General features: G+C 36.8%; 1 protein-coding gene across 3 annotated transcripts in view; it reads left to right on the top strand.

Annotated features, from left to right (window-relative positions):
- LOC110832116 (uncharacterized) overlaps positions 1–17367 on the top strand; it is a 223042-nt gene extending 205675 nt beyond the window's left edge. For 2 of the 3 annotated variants that reach the window (XM_087353112.1, XM_087353113.1), the window contains exon 3: positions 2259–17367. In XM_087353112.1, coding sequence (XP_087209238.1) covers positions 2259–3830 — 1572 coding nt within the window. In that variant the 3' untranslated portion in view covers positions 3831–17367. Of the gene's footprint in view, positions 1–597; positions 698–2258 lie in introns of those variants that run through there. The other variant, XM_022068826.2, reaches the window with a different exon arrangement.
- Positions 17368–17719: the final 352 nt, after the last annotated feature.

Genomic DNA, 17719 nt, shown 5'->3' with positions numbered 1-17719 from the left:
TCACAGTAAATCATTAATGGACCAAAGAGTAATTATTAAGCAAAATAATGCTTACTGTTGATATTTTAGACCACTTAAAGGCTGTTGACTTAACGGAGATTATTTCATGTCTGCATAATACAAATCACAAAGAGTCCATGACTTCTAAGAAGGCGGACTCACAGTTGGTACTAACTTTTGGAATACTCAGTTACATTGTAGTGTGATGTAGAACTGTCTACAGCTTTTTGAAATTACAGAATTGGCTTGGGTACCAAAACACCAAAGATTAAAAATATCTAGGAAATTGACGATATGTTTAATTATACAAAATAATCTCTACCAAAACCAATATACGCATGTCCAATTCGATCTCCTTCCAAAAAAACACCTCATAATAATCATAATAATAACTAAAACAGTAAGAATTAGAATATCACATTCTGTCGTTCAAAGATAAACTGATAAATTTATATTTATGGCATTATAATCTTTTCCATAACAGAAAATAGACTCTTCAGCAAATTTATAAATGTTTCAGCTTACAGCGGTGATATTTGCAGTACAAATTGGGACTTGCGTTTCGTAGAACTCGAGAAAAAAAACCCTGATGTGTGTCTCTAAATCAGGCCGCAGTGGACGAGAATTGTATTTATTCAGCTTGCGTTATACAGACGAGTTAAAACGGATCCTGCACGAAATCAACATCAGTTGTGGGGTTTGCTCTTTTTAAATATTTATGAGAATTCATTCCACTGCCTGTTTTACCTAACTCAGTTTTCGTGAATTTATGAAAGTGTAAAAGAATGTTTTATGCATGTCTGTTTCGTGATAACTATTTCTTCATTTCACCACACGCCAGCTCAATTCAGACACTGGAATCCAATGATTTCAGTAGAAATTGTACTTTAATTTTCCCTCTAAGATAAAATAAGTTATATTCTGTCCGTTCGAGCCCAGTATGTCTTTTTTAATAAACCTAAAGGCCTGAAGAGATATTTTTCTACACACATTGCACCCTTAAAGTTTACAAAATGAATGCTTTTCTTGAAAGTCGTTCGTCTAGTGAAAATTTTGTTTAACTAAAATTAATTTCACGTTTAATGGCTGTGCCTCCCCCTTTAACCAGTTTGTGGATTTGTATGAACTTAGAAAGGCACACAGTTATAGTCGTTCCAGTAGATGTATAGGCGTATCTCGGAGATATTGCGGTTTCGGTTCCAGACCAACGCAATAAAGCGAGTCACACGAATTTGTTTTGGTTTCTCAGTGCATATAAAAGTTATGTTTGCACTATACTGTAGTCTATTGAGTGTGCAATAGCATTACGAGGTGCGATCGAAAGCTTTCCAGACTGCGCGTATAAAAACCCGTACACTTATCTCAGGTATTAAATTCACCCATCACCCTCGAAGTAGTTCCCCTGGGAGTGAACACAACGATCCCAGCGCCGCTGCCAAGCCTGGAAGCATCCCTGGAAATCTTTCTTTGTCAGCCTGTCAAGCACCATCTGCGATTCTGCCTGAATCTCTTCTATCGTCTCAAATCTCCTTCCCTTTAGCTGAATTTTCATCTTTGGGAAGAGGAAGAAGTCACACGGCGAATAAGGAGAGTGCGGGATGACGGCCATGGTATTTGAGGCCAAAAACTGCCGAACTTTGAGGGCGGTGTGCGCTGGCGCGTTGTCATGATGCGTCGCATGTGGAGTTCTTCCTTTAGAATCAGCTGACAGGTCCCATAGCCTATCCCAACAATGTCGCACAAGTCGTTGATGGTACGACGTCGATCTTCGTGAATGGCCTGCCGAATCTTCGTAACATTTTCGGGCGTTGTGCTCGAAGATGGTCGTCCAGAACGCTCGTCATCATCGACAGAGGTTCGGCCATTTTTAAAACGTGAATGCCACACAAAAGTTTGCGGACTCCCGAAATGCTTGCTTTAGCATTTCATAGGTTTCCGTAGCCGTTTTGGCGAGTCTTTGGCAAAATTTGATGCACACGCCATTCCGAAATCGCAGGAGGGTCGGTGTAATGCACTACCAAAACACCCGTAACTAAGAAACAAATGCTAATTCGATGATGCCGGCTGGCACACTGATTCACTATGAATGTAGGCCGCACCCCCTTAAAGGCAGAAGCTCGTACTACATCCGGTTCGCCCTCTATTGACACAGTCTCTAAACTTTCCGATCGCACCTCGTAGACTACCCAGCAGGCCACAGTATAAATTTTCATTGGCACGAAAACTCCCATCTCATTTCGTCATGTCTTTGTTTTCAGATTGTCTTGCCGTTGATGCCGAGATGTTGCGCCGCTAGCAAGATGGCTACACCCTCACAACCTCTTCTCCTCATTATATGTGTGGCAGCTCTGCTCGCGTCGGCCGCCAAGGCGCTGGCTTTCTGCCCCACCGGCTGCACCTGTGATGATGACACGTTGGTGGTGACATGTATCGAGGCCAACTTGGACGTGATTCCAATAACACTGAACCCTTCTATCCAACGGCTGGTGCTTAAATACAATCGCATCAAGACGGTGGACGCTGCCTTTCAGTTTTACGGTGAGCTCAAATACGTGGATCTGTCATATAACCATTTGGTGAGCATCCACACGAGGAGTTTTGAAGCTCAGAGGAAGCTGGTCGAACTCCATCTCAATCACAACAAAATTTCGTCGGTGAGTAATACGACGTTCGTGGGTTTGAGAGCCCTTACTGTACTCAGCCTAAGGGGTAACTATCTGGAGGAACTCCCAGAGCGTCTCTTCAGCCTTCTACCACAGTTGGAAGAACTTGATGTAGGTCAGAATCGAGTGTCACGTGTTGATCCAGCCGCATTTGCTGGCCTGACAGCTCTGAGAGTGTTGTACCTCGACGATAATCAACTTCGTGCCGTGCCTACATCATCGTTTGTCGAACTCAGTAACCTGGCCGAATTAAAAGTGGGACTGAATGCATTTACAGCGCTACCAGATGACGCATTCCATGGGTTAAATCGCCTAACTAACTTGGATGTTAGTGGAGCCAGCTTACAAAACATAAGCGAGAATGCTTTTCGAGGCTTATCTGTGCTCAGGAGCCTTGGCCTGCATGACAATTGTCTGCGGGTCGTCCCAACACGCCAGCTTGCTATACTCCCTCGACTTGAGGAGCTCAGTGTCGGGCAGAATGAATTCACTGCCTTGGAGGCTCATGCATTCCAAGGCTTGGAGAAACTGAAGCGACTTGACGTATCTGGAGCCCAACAACTCGAACGTGTTGAGAAGGGCGCCCTTGCCGATAATTTGAACTTGGAGGCACTTGTCCTGAGTAGTAACAAAAAGCTGTCGTCAATTGAAGAGGGTGCCCTTGCAGGTCTGCCAAATCTTAGGCACCTGGTGCTTCGGGACAATGCTTTCACCACCTTCTCTGAGCCATTGGCCACATGGCCAGAGCTGCGAAAACTAGACCTGGCAGAGAATCCTCTGGAGTGCAGATGTTCACTGTTGTGGCTCCGTGATCTCCTGGCACGTCGAAATGCCAGCCAAGTCTTGTGTGCAGCACCCAAACACCTCAAGGATCGACCTCTGAAGTCACTGTCAGCAGATGAGTTGGGCTGTGCCCTCCATGATACCCGGCAACAAGCCATTATTGGCGCACTTTGTGGCACAGGAGTGGCCCTCATAGCACTGTTAGGAATCCTGCTTTACCGCTACAGACGCCGCCTTCAAGATGCCCTCAAAGACTACAAGTGGAACAATCGTGCCATAAGCCGAAAGGAACACGAGTATCAGAAGACGTTCTCTGACGAGGACTACATTGTGCGTGCAGCTCAACAGCAGAGTCTCAAGCCAATACCTGTGACGGAACTGTAGCTAGAGCTCCTTGCCTCCAGCCCAGTGCCCAGTGTGTTCTTCCTTCCCACAGGGGGACCTGGAGGGACGGAGGCCAAGGTAGGAGCAGGGTCTGCTGCTACCGCTAGTGGTGGGCGGCGTTCTACCCGATCTGGACACAGAGGCACCAACAGCCGTGGGCAGTCAGCTGCCAACGGCTTCTCCTGTGTCAACGGCGACGTTTGCCGAGCCATTTGCCACCCCATCAATAATGGCCACTTCGATCACATCTTAGAAAAGGATGTTGACAAGTACCATCACCACAGCAACCACATCTCGTCATCCAAGTGTGTTAATGGTCATCGTGGCGGTGGTTCAAAGTAGCCCTCACCACTCGTAGTCACGACTGAACTCCAGTGGAGCCAATACTTCTTTCATTCCACCAAGCTCTGAACTACAGTTCAGAGCCTCTACTAGTCTAAGGATTGTTATTTGTCTGATGCAGTGATTTTTATAGAGTGATAAAAAGTTCTTGTCCCTCTGGTGTGGTTGTAGACATCTCAGAGATCATCCAAGCTTCTCCAATTAATTCAGCAGTCTGGAGATCTTCCTTTCAGATGTCATTCAGACAAGAAAATGGTACTCTGGCCATAGGCATAAACTGTATTCATCTTCCTTTTCGTAGGAAGAACTGTATCTTCAATTTTTCTCGTCATCCGTGCAATTAATGAATCTAATTAAGTGTATGTACACAATTTTAAGATGTGGACACTTCTCTCTCTAGTGTCAAGTCTTACTTTTAAATTGAAATGGAACTTTGTACAATACAATATTCTTTCTGTCTCAGATTATTGTAGGAAATGTTCTTAATGAGGAAACCAATCCCGTAAATTAGAAGCACGTATTTGTTTATTGAGGCAGGGAGGAGTAAGTAATGAGGTATTTTCGTGTTTACACGATTGCGTCAGATATTAAAGTAGACGGAAGTATACGCATTCTAATACAACTGAACCTTAGAAAGATGATTTGTCAGAAGGAAGTGAGGAGTGACGTGCAGGAATTCTAAAGAATTCATAAACACTCGTGTGGTTCTGGTGCACACCGGTGTACAGTTCCACTAGGTCACTTTCTTAAACAACTAAACAGAATGTTACTAAAATAAAAGAACACTTCTTGTATCTTCCAACATTGGCATAGTGAGGGAGCATTGTGTACTCACCCATCCACTCCCTACGTATTAATATAAAAGCAATACTTAAGGGCAACTTCGGTTCTGTCGGGGATTAAACATTTTATAAACAGGAGAATAATTAACGAAAATGGCTAGATATTTAGAAAAGTGAAACGTACAGCTGAAATCACATTGAATCAGTTCTCTTTTTCGTGTATTTTATTAATATAATATCCGGGCATGTAAGAAGTTGTCTGTGGACAATATTAATCTAATAATCATCACTGATTCAAAGTACATTTTTGAAGTATGAGAATGGGATAAGATGAAAGTTTAAATGATTTTGCTTTGTGACTTTGTGTGTAAAGGAAAAGATAAGCGATTTCTAGATCCTTGTGATCGAAGAGATTCTTTATGTTTGTTTCCTCATAATTCTGCAAATGTTTTTACGTATTAAACAAAAATTCTCTTTTCTTGAAGATCAGAGTGCAGTCTGTTGGTGAGTTACGTAACTAGATTTCTTCAATTTGTTTTGCGTGATACATTCATATAATCGAGTAGAATATATCTTCAGTCCTAAGTTAACATTAAAAGCAACTTAGGATGAGGCAAAGTCTTATAATATTTCAGAATTTAATCTGAACGTTATGGGAACTTAGAAAATAGTGTAATATTGAAGGGAAGGTTAAGAATTGTAATCTTAACTTTTAAATTACCTTTTAATGAGCTGTAGCAATTAAACTTCGTGTCAGTTAAAAGTATTCAAAGGCGGCAGCTACTGTGATATTAGTTGTGAAGGGATTACAAGCTGCTTTAATGCAAGTATGTTGTTCTGTTCAATCTTCGTAGTTGAGATCTCAGTTTCCAACGTAGCAGAATGAGTGAATTATGTGCCATCCAGGAACCCTTTGCATGTTTCGTGTACCTCTGTTATAAACCCTCAAGAATGACGATCTTTTCTTGGCATACCAGGAATCTCTGAGAGAACATAATAAGTACTGAAAGCCAAGAAGAAAAATCCACAATAAATCTGTGATTCCAGAATCTTAAACCCCATCATTAATTTTTTTTCTGAAGCCTTCTTATTTAATGATTTAATGTTGTAGGAGTTGAGAGGTTGTTGAATATGAGAAATGTTGATTTGGTGGGACAGCAAAAGGAAATGTTGAAACCATGTTATAAACATTGATATAAATACTGCCCCTCGCTTCTGGAAGCGTCGTCTTCGAATTGCTAATTGGTATCTCAGAGACTTCTCTTTGTTTGATTTCAGCCCTTAAATGAAAAATTGCCCTTCTGCTAGATCTGAAGCTAATGTTTTCTGCAGGGACTTTGATATATTTGAAACAAAAATTGTTTTAGATTTGTGAAGTGCAGCTTTTACAGCAGGTGGATGAACGGTGAAAAAGCCAAATCTTCTGCCGCCGTTCGGCCACCTGACGCAGCTTATAGCCCAAGAGTATTTCAAAAAGAATTGTTTTCCTTAATCTTATTCTATAACTGTCATACTGTCCATATATTTGGTCTTAATTACATTATATATAGATTTATATACGTTTTGCCCATTCCTCATCTCCTGCACGCAGCATAAGATTAATTATCTTATTCTAATTATGTAAATTCCCTGATTTAGTACCTTGTTTCTTTGTATCTTACGTGTTTTCTTCTATTTTTAAACTAATTGACTAAGTCTAATTGAATTATTATTACAGATGTATTGATATATTCAGCAGAAAGTTTTCCTTTATACAGGGTTATTCATAATTCCCTGTCACATTACAAAACATCGCTAGACTTGAATGGTTTAATGGATTGTAACATACGACATGCCGATAGAAAGAGAAACTCTCCAAGTTTATTTTACGTTCCTCATAAATGTTCTATGTGTCCTCCCTTTGTGACGCGGCAGACGTCAAGCCGATAACCCATTTTCGCCCATACTCGCTGCAGCATGTCACGATCGATTTGTGAGATGGCAGCGATGATTTGTCTCCGCAGCTCAGGCAGATCCCGTGGCCGAGACGGTACAAAGACATGGTCCTTAACGTACCCCCGTAAGACAAAGTCACATGGCGTCAAGTCCGGTGATCGGGGTGGCCAACGAGGCAGCGCATGGTCATAGAGAATTTATGAGATATGTAAAATAAACTTTGAGAGTTTCTCGTTCTATCGGCATGTCGCGTGTTACCATCCTTTGCACCATTAAAGTCTGGAGATATTTTGTAATGTGTCAGGGGATTATGAATAACCCTGTATTATGTATATTAACTTTCTCTACACTCTGTAATTTCTTTATAATCTGTTGTTATATTCCTATATTTATTATTGTGTTTTTGTGTTGTGCTGTATCTTTAATCGGCCTTTTGGCTGTTAATGCAGTACATTAATAATAAAGAACTGATTGAATACAGATAAAAGAAAAACGATAGATAATTTGAGGTTTGAAAATAGTGGAATTTCATATGAAGTATTCTGACTTAAATTACGTTTATGTCAGAATATTCTTTCAGTAACTAACAGGACAAAGCATCACAGTCATCCATGAGCATTTAGTGTTTACAAAATATATCAAGAATTTCAATAAAATATAAATAATTTTACAATTTAATTAAAAGTTAATGCGTGAAATTTGAAGAACAAAATTTAGACAGATACATAAGTCAAGTGCAATACTTAATGAGACAGCAGAGATTCATTTAAAATTACGAAATTACTGGATTTTGTTGGCCTCCGAATATTAAAATGCTCACATTAACTCCAAAAGTAGATATACCGTCTTTGGGAGCTCTGAGAAGTGTAAAATAATAATATAGGACAAAGACATCAGTTAAAAGAATATTATTTAATCTTATTCTGAACCTGGAGAATGACACATTTAACTAAAAGAACCATTATTCAATAAATAATTCAGTAACAGATATGATAAACGTGGACTTATTAAAGTTTGTAACATTTGCCGAAAGTTTATAACAATAAGTGTCAAAAATATTCCTGAATCTAATTTAAGTGAAGATAAAATAGGATTTTTGAAGTGACGCTCGAGTATCGAGCATAAAATTTGACTACTATTTACGTATTTTAAAAGACTTTTGTTAAAGTAAATATGATATTGCCACCGGTATTGAACTATAATTCGTACTATAGCGAAACCATGAAATTTTTTCAGATCTGAATGTTTTGGGGGTCAGTAAGAATTGTACGGACAATGTGTAAATTTGTCACCAGACAGTTTTTTGTCAGGAATTCAAATTTGTGATTATTTAATCTACCACTGGCGGACGCACTTTCCAGAATGGTTACAATAACCAACGTGACGCCTTAATTTTACTAGCTAAGTAGCATTTGTGATTTTCAAGGCGGTGAGTCCAGAGATGGGTTGTAGTGCAGTGTAGTCTGGTAGAAGTTACCGACGTTTCAGAGGTCCTTCCTGCCTCCACCATCAGGGTGATGAGTAAGATGCGCGCATGGACTTATATGGTTTGAGATACGTAGGAAACTGTCAGGAACTGGGAGCCACAGCTGAAGGCGGAAGGATTTCAAATTCAGGTTATTTATCGCCCTGATGATGGAGGCAGCAAAGACCTCTGAAACGCTAATGAACTTCTACCAAACTTGATGGTGCTACAGCCCAGAAAACAGGTCAGAGCAGTGGCACCCTTGCATATTTTCTGTTCCTAGTATGCAAATATCGTGTTTTTATATTTTTAAATTAATTCTGATATTGTGTGCTTCGTAAATGTTTGTGTTTTCGTCAGAGCTTGTATTTATTGTCGTTAACATTTAAGTAAAGAAGCTAGCAAAGCATATAAGAGCCACTCATTGATGAGTAAAGTAACTAATAATTTCATGTCTGAAAGTTGTTCTCATTGCTACATAATTTGTACTCTGTGTAAGAAAATTTTTTGCTCACTTTGATATTGCTGTGTGATATACGTTTTTGAAACTTCTTCGAATATACAGAATGTGTGATAAAAGAAAACAAATAATTAGGCTGTTTGAGTTGCATGTATTTGCAATTCATTGATATTTTAATTGCTTAAAATGCTACAGATATATTAATAATTCGTTAAATTAATTTATTTAGTGACATTCTCGTAAAAATAAATTAATAATTCGTTAAATTAATTTATTTAGTGACATTCTCGTAAAAATAAATTAATAATTCGTTAAATTAACTTATTTAGTGACATTCTCGTAAAAATAAATTAATAATTCGATAAATTAATTTATTTAGTGACATTCTCGTAAAAATAAATTAATAATTCGTTAAATTAATTTATTTAGTGACATTCTCGTAAAAATAAATTAATAATTCGTTAAATGAATTTATTTAGTGACATTCTCGTAAAAATAAATTAATAATTCGTTAAATTAATTTATTTAGTGACATTCTCGTAAAAATAAATTAATAATTCGTTAAATTAATTTATTTAGTGACATTCTCGTAAAAATAAATTAATAATTCGTTAAATTAATTTATTTAGTGACATTCTCGTAAAAATATTCTGTTTTTTGTGCAGTTTCCTGAACGTGAAGTAACATCATAACTACATCACACTACTTAGGCACTCGAAATTATCATTATGTATAAATAATAAGTCATAACATGGTAGAGTGCTTAAAAATTCCATTTACTGAAATTAACTACCAAGTACACTAGCATTGGTCACTTTTGATTAGCTTAATTTGCGAAAGCGCGCAAAGATACATGAAATCCATTCTGTAACTCTGATACATTGCGTGATGTTGCAATGTGATTCATAAAATTTGCATTTTGCAATTCCATTGCCTTTAGTGCAGTGAATGTGTCAAGATAGAAGAAATAGTCCACAGACCAGGCACGTGTTGATGTATGAGGAATGCGTAATCAGACAGACGTAGCTACCTGGAGCTCAGCGTGACCCGGAGTACGCATTGAGTGGACTGCAAAGTGTGGGATAGCCTAGGGTTTTATTTTCGCTGTTTATACCAGCAGGGAGTTCATAGCACTAGGAATGGAGAGGCCATTAATTTTGATATCAGTACCGCCTTACAGATTCATATTGGAAATATTTCGAATATCATGACCAGTGTTGGAATTCAAAAGAAATTGTGTTATAAAAATTGTCTCTGTGCGTAATCTCTGCATGAAGACATATAGGGGTGTATATTCATACCCCCCTGTTAGAGTCTCGTTATCAACTTCACTGGGCAGAAGGCTGAGTGGGCCCTGCACCGTTTGGATATAATGCCAAAACATGAAATTCGGTGTTTTTGTCGGGAATCAAACCACGGTCGTCTGATTCGCAAAGAATCGCTGTACCCAAATGACTCAGCTATCACGGTTTGTGAAATTGTCTTTTATATTGTGTGCGAGAAATTTCCTCAGTTTGAAACTAAATATACCTTTGGTTATTTGTCATTTGTGAACCATGATCGAAGTCAACATCTAGGTGGGATTTGAGGCGGTGACCACGAAGATGTTGCCATCTGGGTTATAACGCCGTGTAACTCTAATAGAGACGTCTTTGCCATGAGTGATGATGGAGGCAGCAGTGACCACTGAAACGTTGGTAAACTTTTACCAGAGAACACGACTTTGCAGCTCGGAAGACAGCAATTTTCGGTTGCTGAAGGCATTTAAATTCATTTCCTAAATTTTTCTTTGGGAGTTTTGGAGGACTCTGAGGAAACACATCTAAGAATATCAAACAAAACAAATATCTTATGTTAAGTGGTTATAGGAGAAAGCGGGTTTAAAATAGGATTTCTGTGTCTTGAAGCTTCCCATATTCTGTTTTATTGAAATTAGCTGGAACGCGGACAAAGTTTGATTGGAAACTGAGAATCGCTTCTTTTTAAAAACGTTGTCTGCTTTGTTGTTATTTACAAACGACCCTCGATATGCAGTGCTTCGTATCGTGAGGGTGGAACTGTGAGGAACGGGGTTCCAGCACGTACCTCAGCTGCATGAAGTGTACAAATTATAAATGATGTCCTTTGTTTAAGAGTTCTGACTGCGCTAAAACCAAATTTCTGGACGTCGTGCTCGTGTTATTCTGAACCTAGACGGCAACGGGCATTGCCCATTCGCTAAATATGAAAATAATTAATTTAGATTAATTTTAATTATACCTTAACTACCGCAAATTAATTTGTTTTCGAAATGTTTGTATTTTGCTTATCAAGAATAATTTTTCTCATTCGTGGAAATAATTAATCAGATTAATTTTAATTATACCATTACGCCTACAAAGTAATTTTTTTGAAATGTCTATTTTGGTAGTCAAGAATAATTAAATTTACTCTTAGAAATAATAATTCAGATATTTAATTAATTAATCTTGTCCGTCTAATCACAATTTAAAAATTTAAAATTAAGATAGATAATTTTAAATTTTTAAATTGTGATTTGACGGACAAGATTAATTAATTAAATATATATTTTTACAATATGACGCAACTCTATCATCTTATAATAATTCAGATTAATTTGAATTATACCTTAGCGCCTGTAGAGTCATTTTTCGAAATGTGTTTATTTGTCAATAATTAATGTTACTGAAGTGGATTCAATTCTATTCAATGTACTTTCAAATGCCGAGAAGCTGTTTCAGAATTGAGAAATTCTCGAGTTATGTATTTAACGAAGATGGCTGTCATCTGGATTGTTGCGACGCAAGTCTGATAGAAGTTTACCGACGTTTCAGAGTCACCGCCATAAAAACCTCAAATCCTACTTACGTATGCAACGTTTACATTAATTTCTACTTCTGATTTTATATAAATTAGAAATTTTCAACACATGAAAATTTCCCTCGTCGGAGGTCTTACAAATTTGTATTGGTTACAGCGAATTCGATTTTGGTTTTGGAAACTTACGTTCATTTGAGATGTATTCGAACACTTGCCCACAATATATTAATGACCATTACTTTGCGAAATGTTTACCCTCTGCCCTCTGATCAATCCGTTTACACTTTGACATGTCTTCCATTTGCGACTGCAACTTTCATTTCAGGTTTTTCGAATAAAACTTTGTCCATCTGTCGTCTCCATCGTGCATGCTACGTGATCGTTAATACTCTGTGAATAATGCAAGGTACTTATGGCGCGTGTGTAGTTTTTGCCTCTAAAAAGAACACGTAACATTATTTAAAGTGTTCCATCACTTGATTTCCAAAGCGTTTTAAAATTTAAAAAACACCGTCATTAATTTTTGGATTTTATAACCACAGAAGGTTACATTTTTCTTAAATTCCCTTCAGTTCTTCGAAATTTCTTGTCTCTCAAACCATCGTGGACGTCTTAAGTTTGAACAAATGTGGGTATTACATTAACTGCGCCTGTAAATTAGTTTATGAGTAGGTTATTTTTATTTTACCCTTCAATGTGTTGAAGAGAATAGAAATGGCATTTTGGTCGTCGCATAATTTCATTTCAACATTACTTTGAGCGATATTATCAGTTTCTGTGGTCACTCCATGTGTTACATGTTAGATTCAATGTTTTGGTTACCTTATGGAGTGACCATTAGACTTTTTTTTTGTAGAAGCAAAATTTGAAAAAAGATCGATTTTCGTCATATCCGCATTTAAACAAACGTTCACTTTCGGTCACCCGTGACATTTGTGTTGGTTTGGTTGCCACCGAACGTATCTGATTTTCTCTTTATTTTCCGTGTTTCAGTACTGAAATCGTGTTAATAGTCACGCATTTCCTTGCCACACCAGACACATGCGCCCTCGCGTGTCGTGTTGATCAATAGTCGGGGGTGCCCGGGATCTGTGGTCTGCCCTCAGCCAGGTCGACACCCTATGTGACGGACACACTTTGTAAAAATTCAGTTTTTGAAACTAAGAACACGTATTCGTTTATGGGGAAGCGGTAACTATGTGTACCATTTGATTGTCGATCCTTAACTCGTCATACATCCTTTCTATCTCAAAGTAAGTGAGCTAATCTTTTCCTGATCGTAATTAAAAGATAAATTTGTAAGGATCGGCTTGTTTCCTTGGAGGCAGGTACAGAATTATTAATTATTATTTGGGGTTAATTTGGCTTCTCTCTGTTCGTATAATAACAATTTAATCTCCAGAGTTTTGTTAAATGATTTCCCTGAATGCATTGTGTAATCCCGTGCCAAATATTTTATTCATTTCAAATAATTCCCTCATATTTAAACAAAGAATAGTCTCTTATGTCTTTAATATATAGATTGACTTGGTTTACTGAAGCATGTGGATTTTATCTCAAAATCATGTTATAGGGTTAAATGCGTTCTTTAAACTCATCTACATGTGGTGTGCTGAAATCCTGTGAGCAGAAATTTTTTTTAAAAATTCATACACAACTGTTTGTAAAAGGGCATTTTCTGGCCAGTAAAAACCATCTAGGGCTGTGTTTTAGGCCAACCGATGTCCTTTCATAGACAAAGTTCATCCTTAGGGGAAAATTATAAACTAAAATATAAAAATGGAAATACATTATAAATCTGAAAGACTTCGTAACTGTTACGAGGATCATTATTAGAGCGGCGTTAATTACTCTATTAAACGCATTAAAATGTGAGTGGTTTTCGTTCTCTCATTGTTTTGCGCTCTGCACGTTATCACATTGAAAATAGAGGCATATATACGGAGCAGACTGAGAGGTAGGCAAGGTACTCTGGAAGTCTGTCGATTTTAAAATTAATTATTTTTCTTTATTTACGCATCTCGCCAACAGTATCTATAGTGGATTTGCCGTTTAGAGTAGACTACTGTTCACATATCTGCCATTCGCCACAAGTTCAGCATTCCTTTGTGGATGAACAGACTTAAATCCTGATTTTCTAGCTTCTTAAAATAACTTATACAAAATATACCCCATCTAATCACGGCAGAGGTTATATGACCCCCATTACATCGTCACTGTCACTTCGTAAATGACGTACGAACATGTTAGAAGCTGTTAATTTCAAGGTACGAGACCCACGCAAAGTATATTAAATATATGTGTTGTTATTAAGTAGCATTTAAAAGTTTAGTCCGTGCTAATGCGTTTTAACACCTCCACAAAATTTATTTCATTTGTTAAGCTATTTCATCCTCTCACACTGTCGAGACCGGGTACAAATTATTTGGGGATGTTTCACTAAAGTAGAGGTTCATAAGAGCCCGTAGTTAGTCTACTCTAAACAGTGAGTCTTATAGCGTTTTAATATAATAATATGAAATGTCTGTCGATGTGTGTAGCAAAGCTAAAATATTCTCTTATTTTTAATTCTTTCCTTCAAGTGTGAAGTTCTGTGTTTGAGAGTGGAAAAGATGAAGAAATGTGTATAGTAGTATGTAATGTAAAGAACAGAATCTGCAGCGTTACGTCTCGTATACAACCACACTGTCTTGCCTTAATTAAAAAGCAATACAAGAAAGAGATAAAAATGAGGTATTCAGAATGTTAACCTTTTTTTGTACAAATTCGAAATGTATAAAACTTAATAATGTATTGTGTATAAAGTAAAGTAATATATTATGTGTTCCTCAACTTTGTAACACACAAGAAAATAGTGTTATTGGCATTAAATTTTGCAATTCCTGGCTGGCTCCGAGTGAAAGTTGTACGTTCAGTGGCGGCTTGTAGGGATATTATTATTATTATGCTGTCATTCCGAGACGACCTTCACAAGTATTATGGTTAGTTATCGACAAATTCTGTCAAGAGCCATATGTAAATTGTAGGCGTGAAATAGGACAGGAATATTATCGAGGTTTTTTTACAGTTCAGTCCAGTGGATACAGTATTTAAGAATCATGCAGCGATCTGCAAGTGGTGTGTTGTTATGTTGGTATACTCTGAATCGTGTTTAGGTCTCAAACTGAGTGGGACCGTGGTTCTACAGGAAATACTTGTAACATTTAAAAGTTGTTGAATGAATGTGTCTCGCGGTGGTAAATTTTGGGAGGTTAGAAAATTGTCATCCGAGTTGGGTACCTTCGCTCTTTTCGCATGTGCCCCACATATAAATATTGTCCTTGTTTTTCGCTTTGTATTTTCATAATACCCACATCGAACCAATGAATATTATAAAATCGGTATTGCAAAAGTTACACATTTACGTATAGGATTACTACAGGTGCCGACCAATACGTAAGGCATTTTGAATGTCATTTAGTGACATTTCACGTTGATAAGTTGTGTTATTTGGCTTCAGTACACAGCAATACTGTGTGAATACAAAAGCGATATAAAATATTAACCTTTGGTTCTCCTGCAACGGGAATGTGTTGTTTCGTCTGTTACATGAACTCTCTTTGATTAATAAAGATCAAAGTATATAAACTACTTTCTTGCAGCTTATGTAACTCACCATAGTTAATTGAGAATTTTTAGTAAACTAATATCAGCGGATCCGTCTCCCAGCATTCACTTGCGGTAAAGCTGTTTACAAATATACTTTTAAGTCATAACATTCTATTTACCAAAATTGTCTTCGTGTTACAAATATTTCTGTTCCATTTTTAAATTTCTTGATTTTCTAGTAATAGTAATTTGATGGGTATAATTTCTGTGGTAATGAAACGTAGACTTAAGGCTGAAATCGAAAATCATTTTGACTCAAAATGTTCATAAAAAGTCATATATTCCCATGGAAGTTGTGTTAAATAATACGACCTTTTTAACGTATACACTTAAAGAGAAATGATGTGTCATTTGGGGGTATTCAAGAGTGTCTGACGTCATCTCGTACAGAAGGTACCCGTTTCGTGTATATATAAATTGCATGTTTTTCACAATTATATTTTTTCTATTATTCTTGCTGTTTAGACATGAAAAATGTGATCATATTAGTTAGATTGTGTTTTGGAAGTAGTGTTGTTAGAACTGAGTTTCATATGAATATTACAATTGCTAATTTTTTAGTATCAGTACTTAGGAATATCTTTTTTCGCTGAGAACTGTGAAGTTCTTGCTTAAGTCTGTAATATAAGTACTTGAAGTATTATGTTGAAAATGCCTTAGGCGATTTTAAATTTGTGCAACATCGATAAAGATGAAATTAACACTCTCCTTACGTAAAACAATTTACTTTATGTTACAGATTTGAGTCTCATTTGTAACTACGAGCCGCCACTGGAAAAAAAACAATCCTGATTTTCATTTTTATTGTCCAAGAGATAAAACCTTGTAAAAATGTCTGCAAAATGTTCTTCGAGAATTTTTCAAATGTCCAGTCAAATGCTTATCCTTTTTGTATCAGCGATGTAATGTATTTTATATAAGCCAGCTCAGGTCCTAAAAATATGCATTCTAAATATATTCAGAAATTTATATTTGTGAAGGGAAAAACAAGTTTAGTCCGTTGTTAAGTAACTGTTCTTAATTTAATGAAGGACAACGTGTTTATAATTTAGTTTCAATATATACGACCTAGGTACAGGGGTCGTTAATGTATAGAACTGTAGTATGAATGTTTATTAATGAACCTAAAAATCAAAACATTTCACTTACTGCAATTTAAATATTTTCGTTGTGTTTCTTTTCTGATGACAAAGAAATGTAAACATTTATTTTCAATTCTTAACGCACTATCATGAGTACATTTTACGAAGGTGCGGTAAGTTTTCTGAAAAAAGGAAGCCGTAAGGCGAACACACGTCATGGCCGGGCCGATTTTATTACGATGGGAGTGTAACTCACTCTCATATTAATTACATCCAAAATGAACGTCCCGAACTACAGTAACACATAACGCCTTTGTAATTAATTCATGTGTATTATGCTTACATATTTTCAATGAACATTTTAATTTAATAACTTACAGTATTACTACTTTAATAGTTAGGTATTTTAATTTTTAGGGCATTGAAGTCAGTAACTTGAAAATTAGGCTATAGCAATTCTCATACGTTCAATGTTTCTGCTTAATGAATCTTTTCCTGTGCCAAGTAGATGTTCTTGGAGATGCGTATAAATTCATCTTTTCTTTTTCGATTAGAACTACGCAGACAAGAAAACCTTAAATGGAGAGATTCTGATATTAAATACAACATAAAACCCCTTTCTGATAATCTACAACGTTCGATCGCGACTATTGGGACGTCGCGTACTGAAATAAACGCGATTATCCGGTTTTAAATTTGTTGTAATTTACGTCCTTTACGTTTCTTCAAATAATGTGAGCTGAATACAGTGATATGGATGTTGTTTTGTCTGATTATTGTCATGGTAGCGAGGTTTATAGGCATGATGAAAATTGTTGGAGTGCTTGTTCATATTATGTATGTATGTTTGTATGTGTGTGTCTGAATAAGAGTGCGAAACTGAAATTTTAAGACTCATTGTATTCACAGCTGATATGATAACTGTATATAATTTCTTTTGTACATAACTCTCTTTAAATTTGAGAATTCCAAAATAAAAATAATAAAAAGATATTTCCAAACACTTGTTATTACTTTTATTATCATTTACTTGAGATCATGAAGAGTCATTTTCGTTGTTAAAAAGCTGAAGACGTCTTGTACAGTTGAGATTTTTATTGGATCCAGGATGTTCGAGAGCATATGTAAATCAGAGGTGGTGAAGATTCTGTTGAATTCGAATTAGCTGCCTATAAATCTACGCCAAACAGAAATACTATATCTTCGTAACATATTTTTACATACATGAGGTTTATCAGAACATAATCATTTCATGGAATAGAGTTTTCTAGAAAATCCTCCCCTTTATGGAATTAAAACTTAATCTAGTCCACAGGAGAAACATTTCTAACATCCTTCGCTTGATTCAGGCAGTT

Source organism: Zootermopsis nevadensis, unplaced genomic scaffold (assembly GCF_977971745.1).
Source record: "Zootermopsis nevadensis isolate Lab colony 2312 unplaced genomic scaffold, Znev_1.0 Znev_ptg000021l, whole genome shotgun sequence".
Lineage (NCBI taxonomy): Eukaryota > Metazoa > Arthropoda > Insecta > Blattodea > Termopsidae > Zootermopsis > Zootermopsis nevadensis.
Note: the sequence above shows the minus strand (reverse complement) of the source record. Positions and strands in the feature narration are given on the sequence as shown.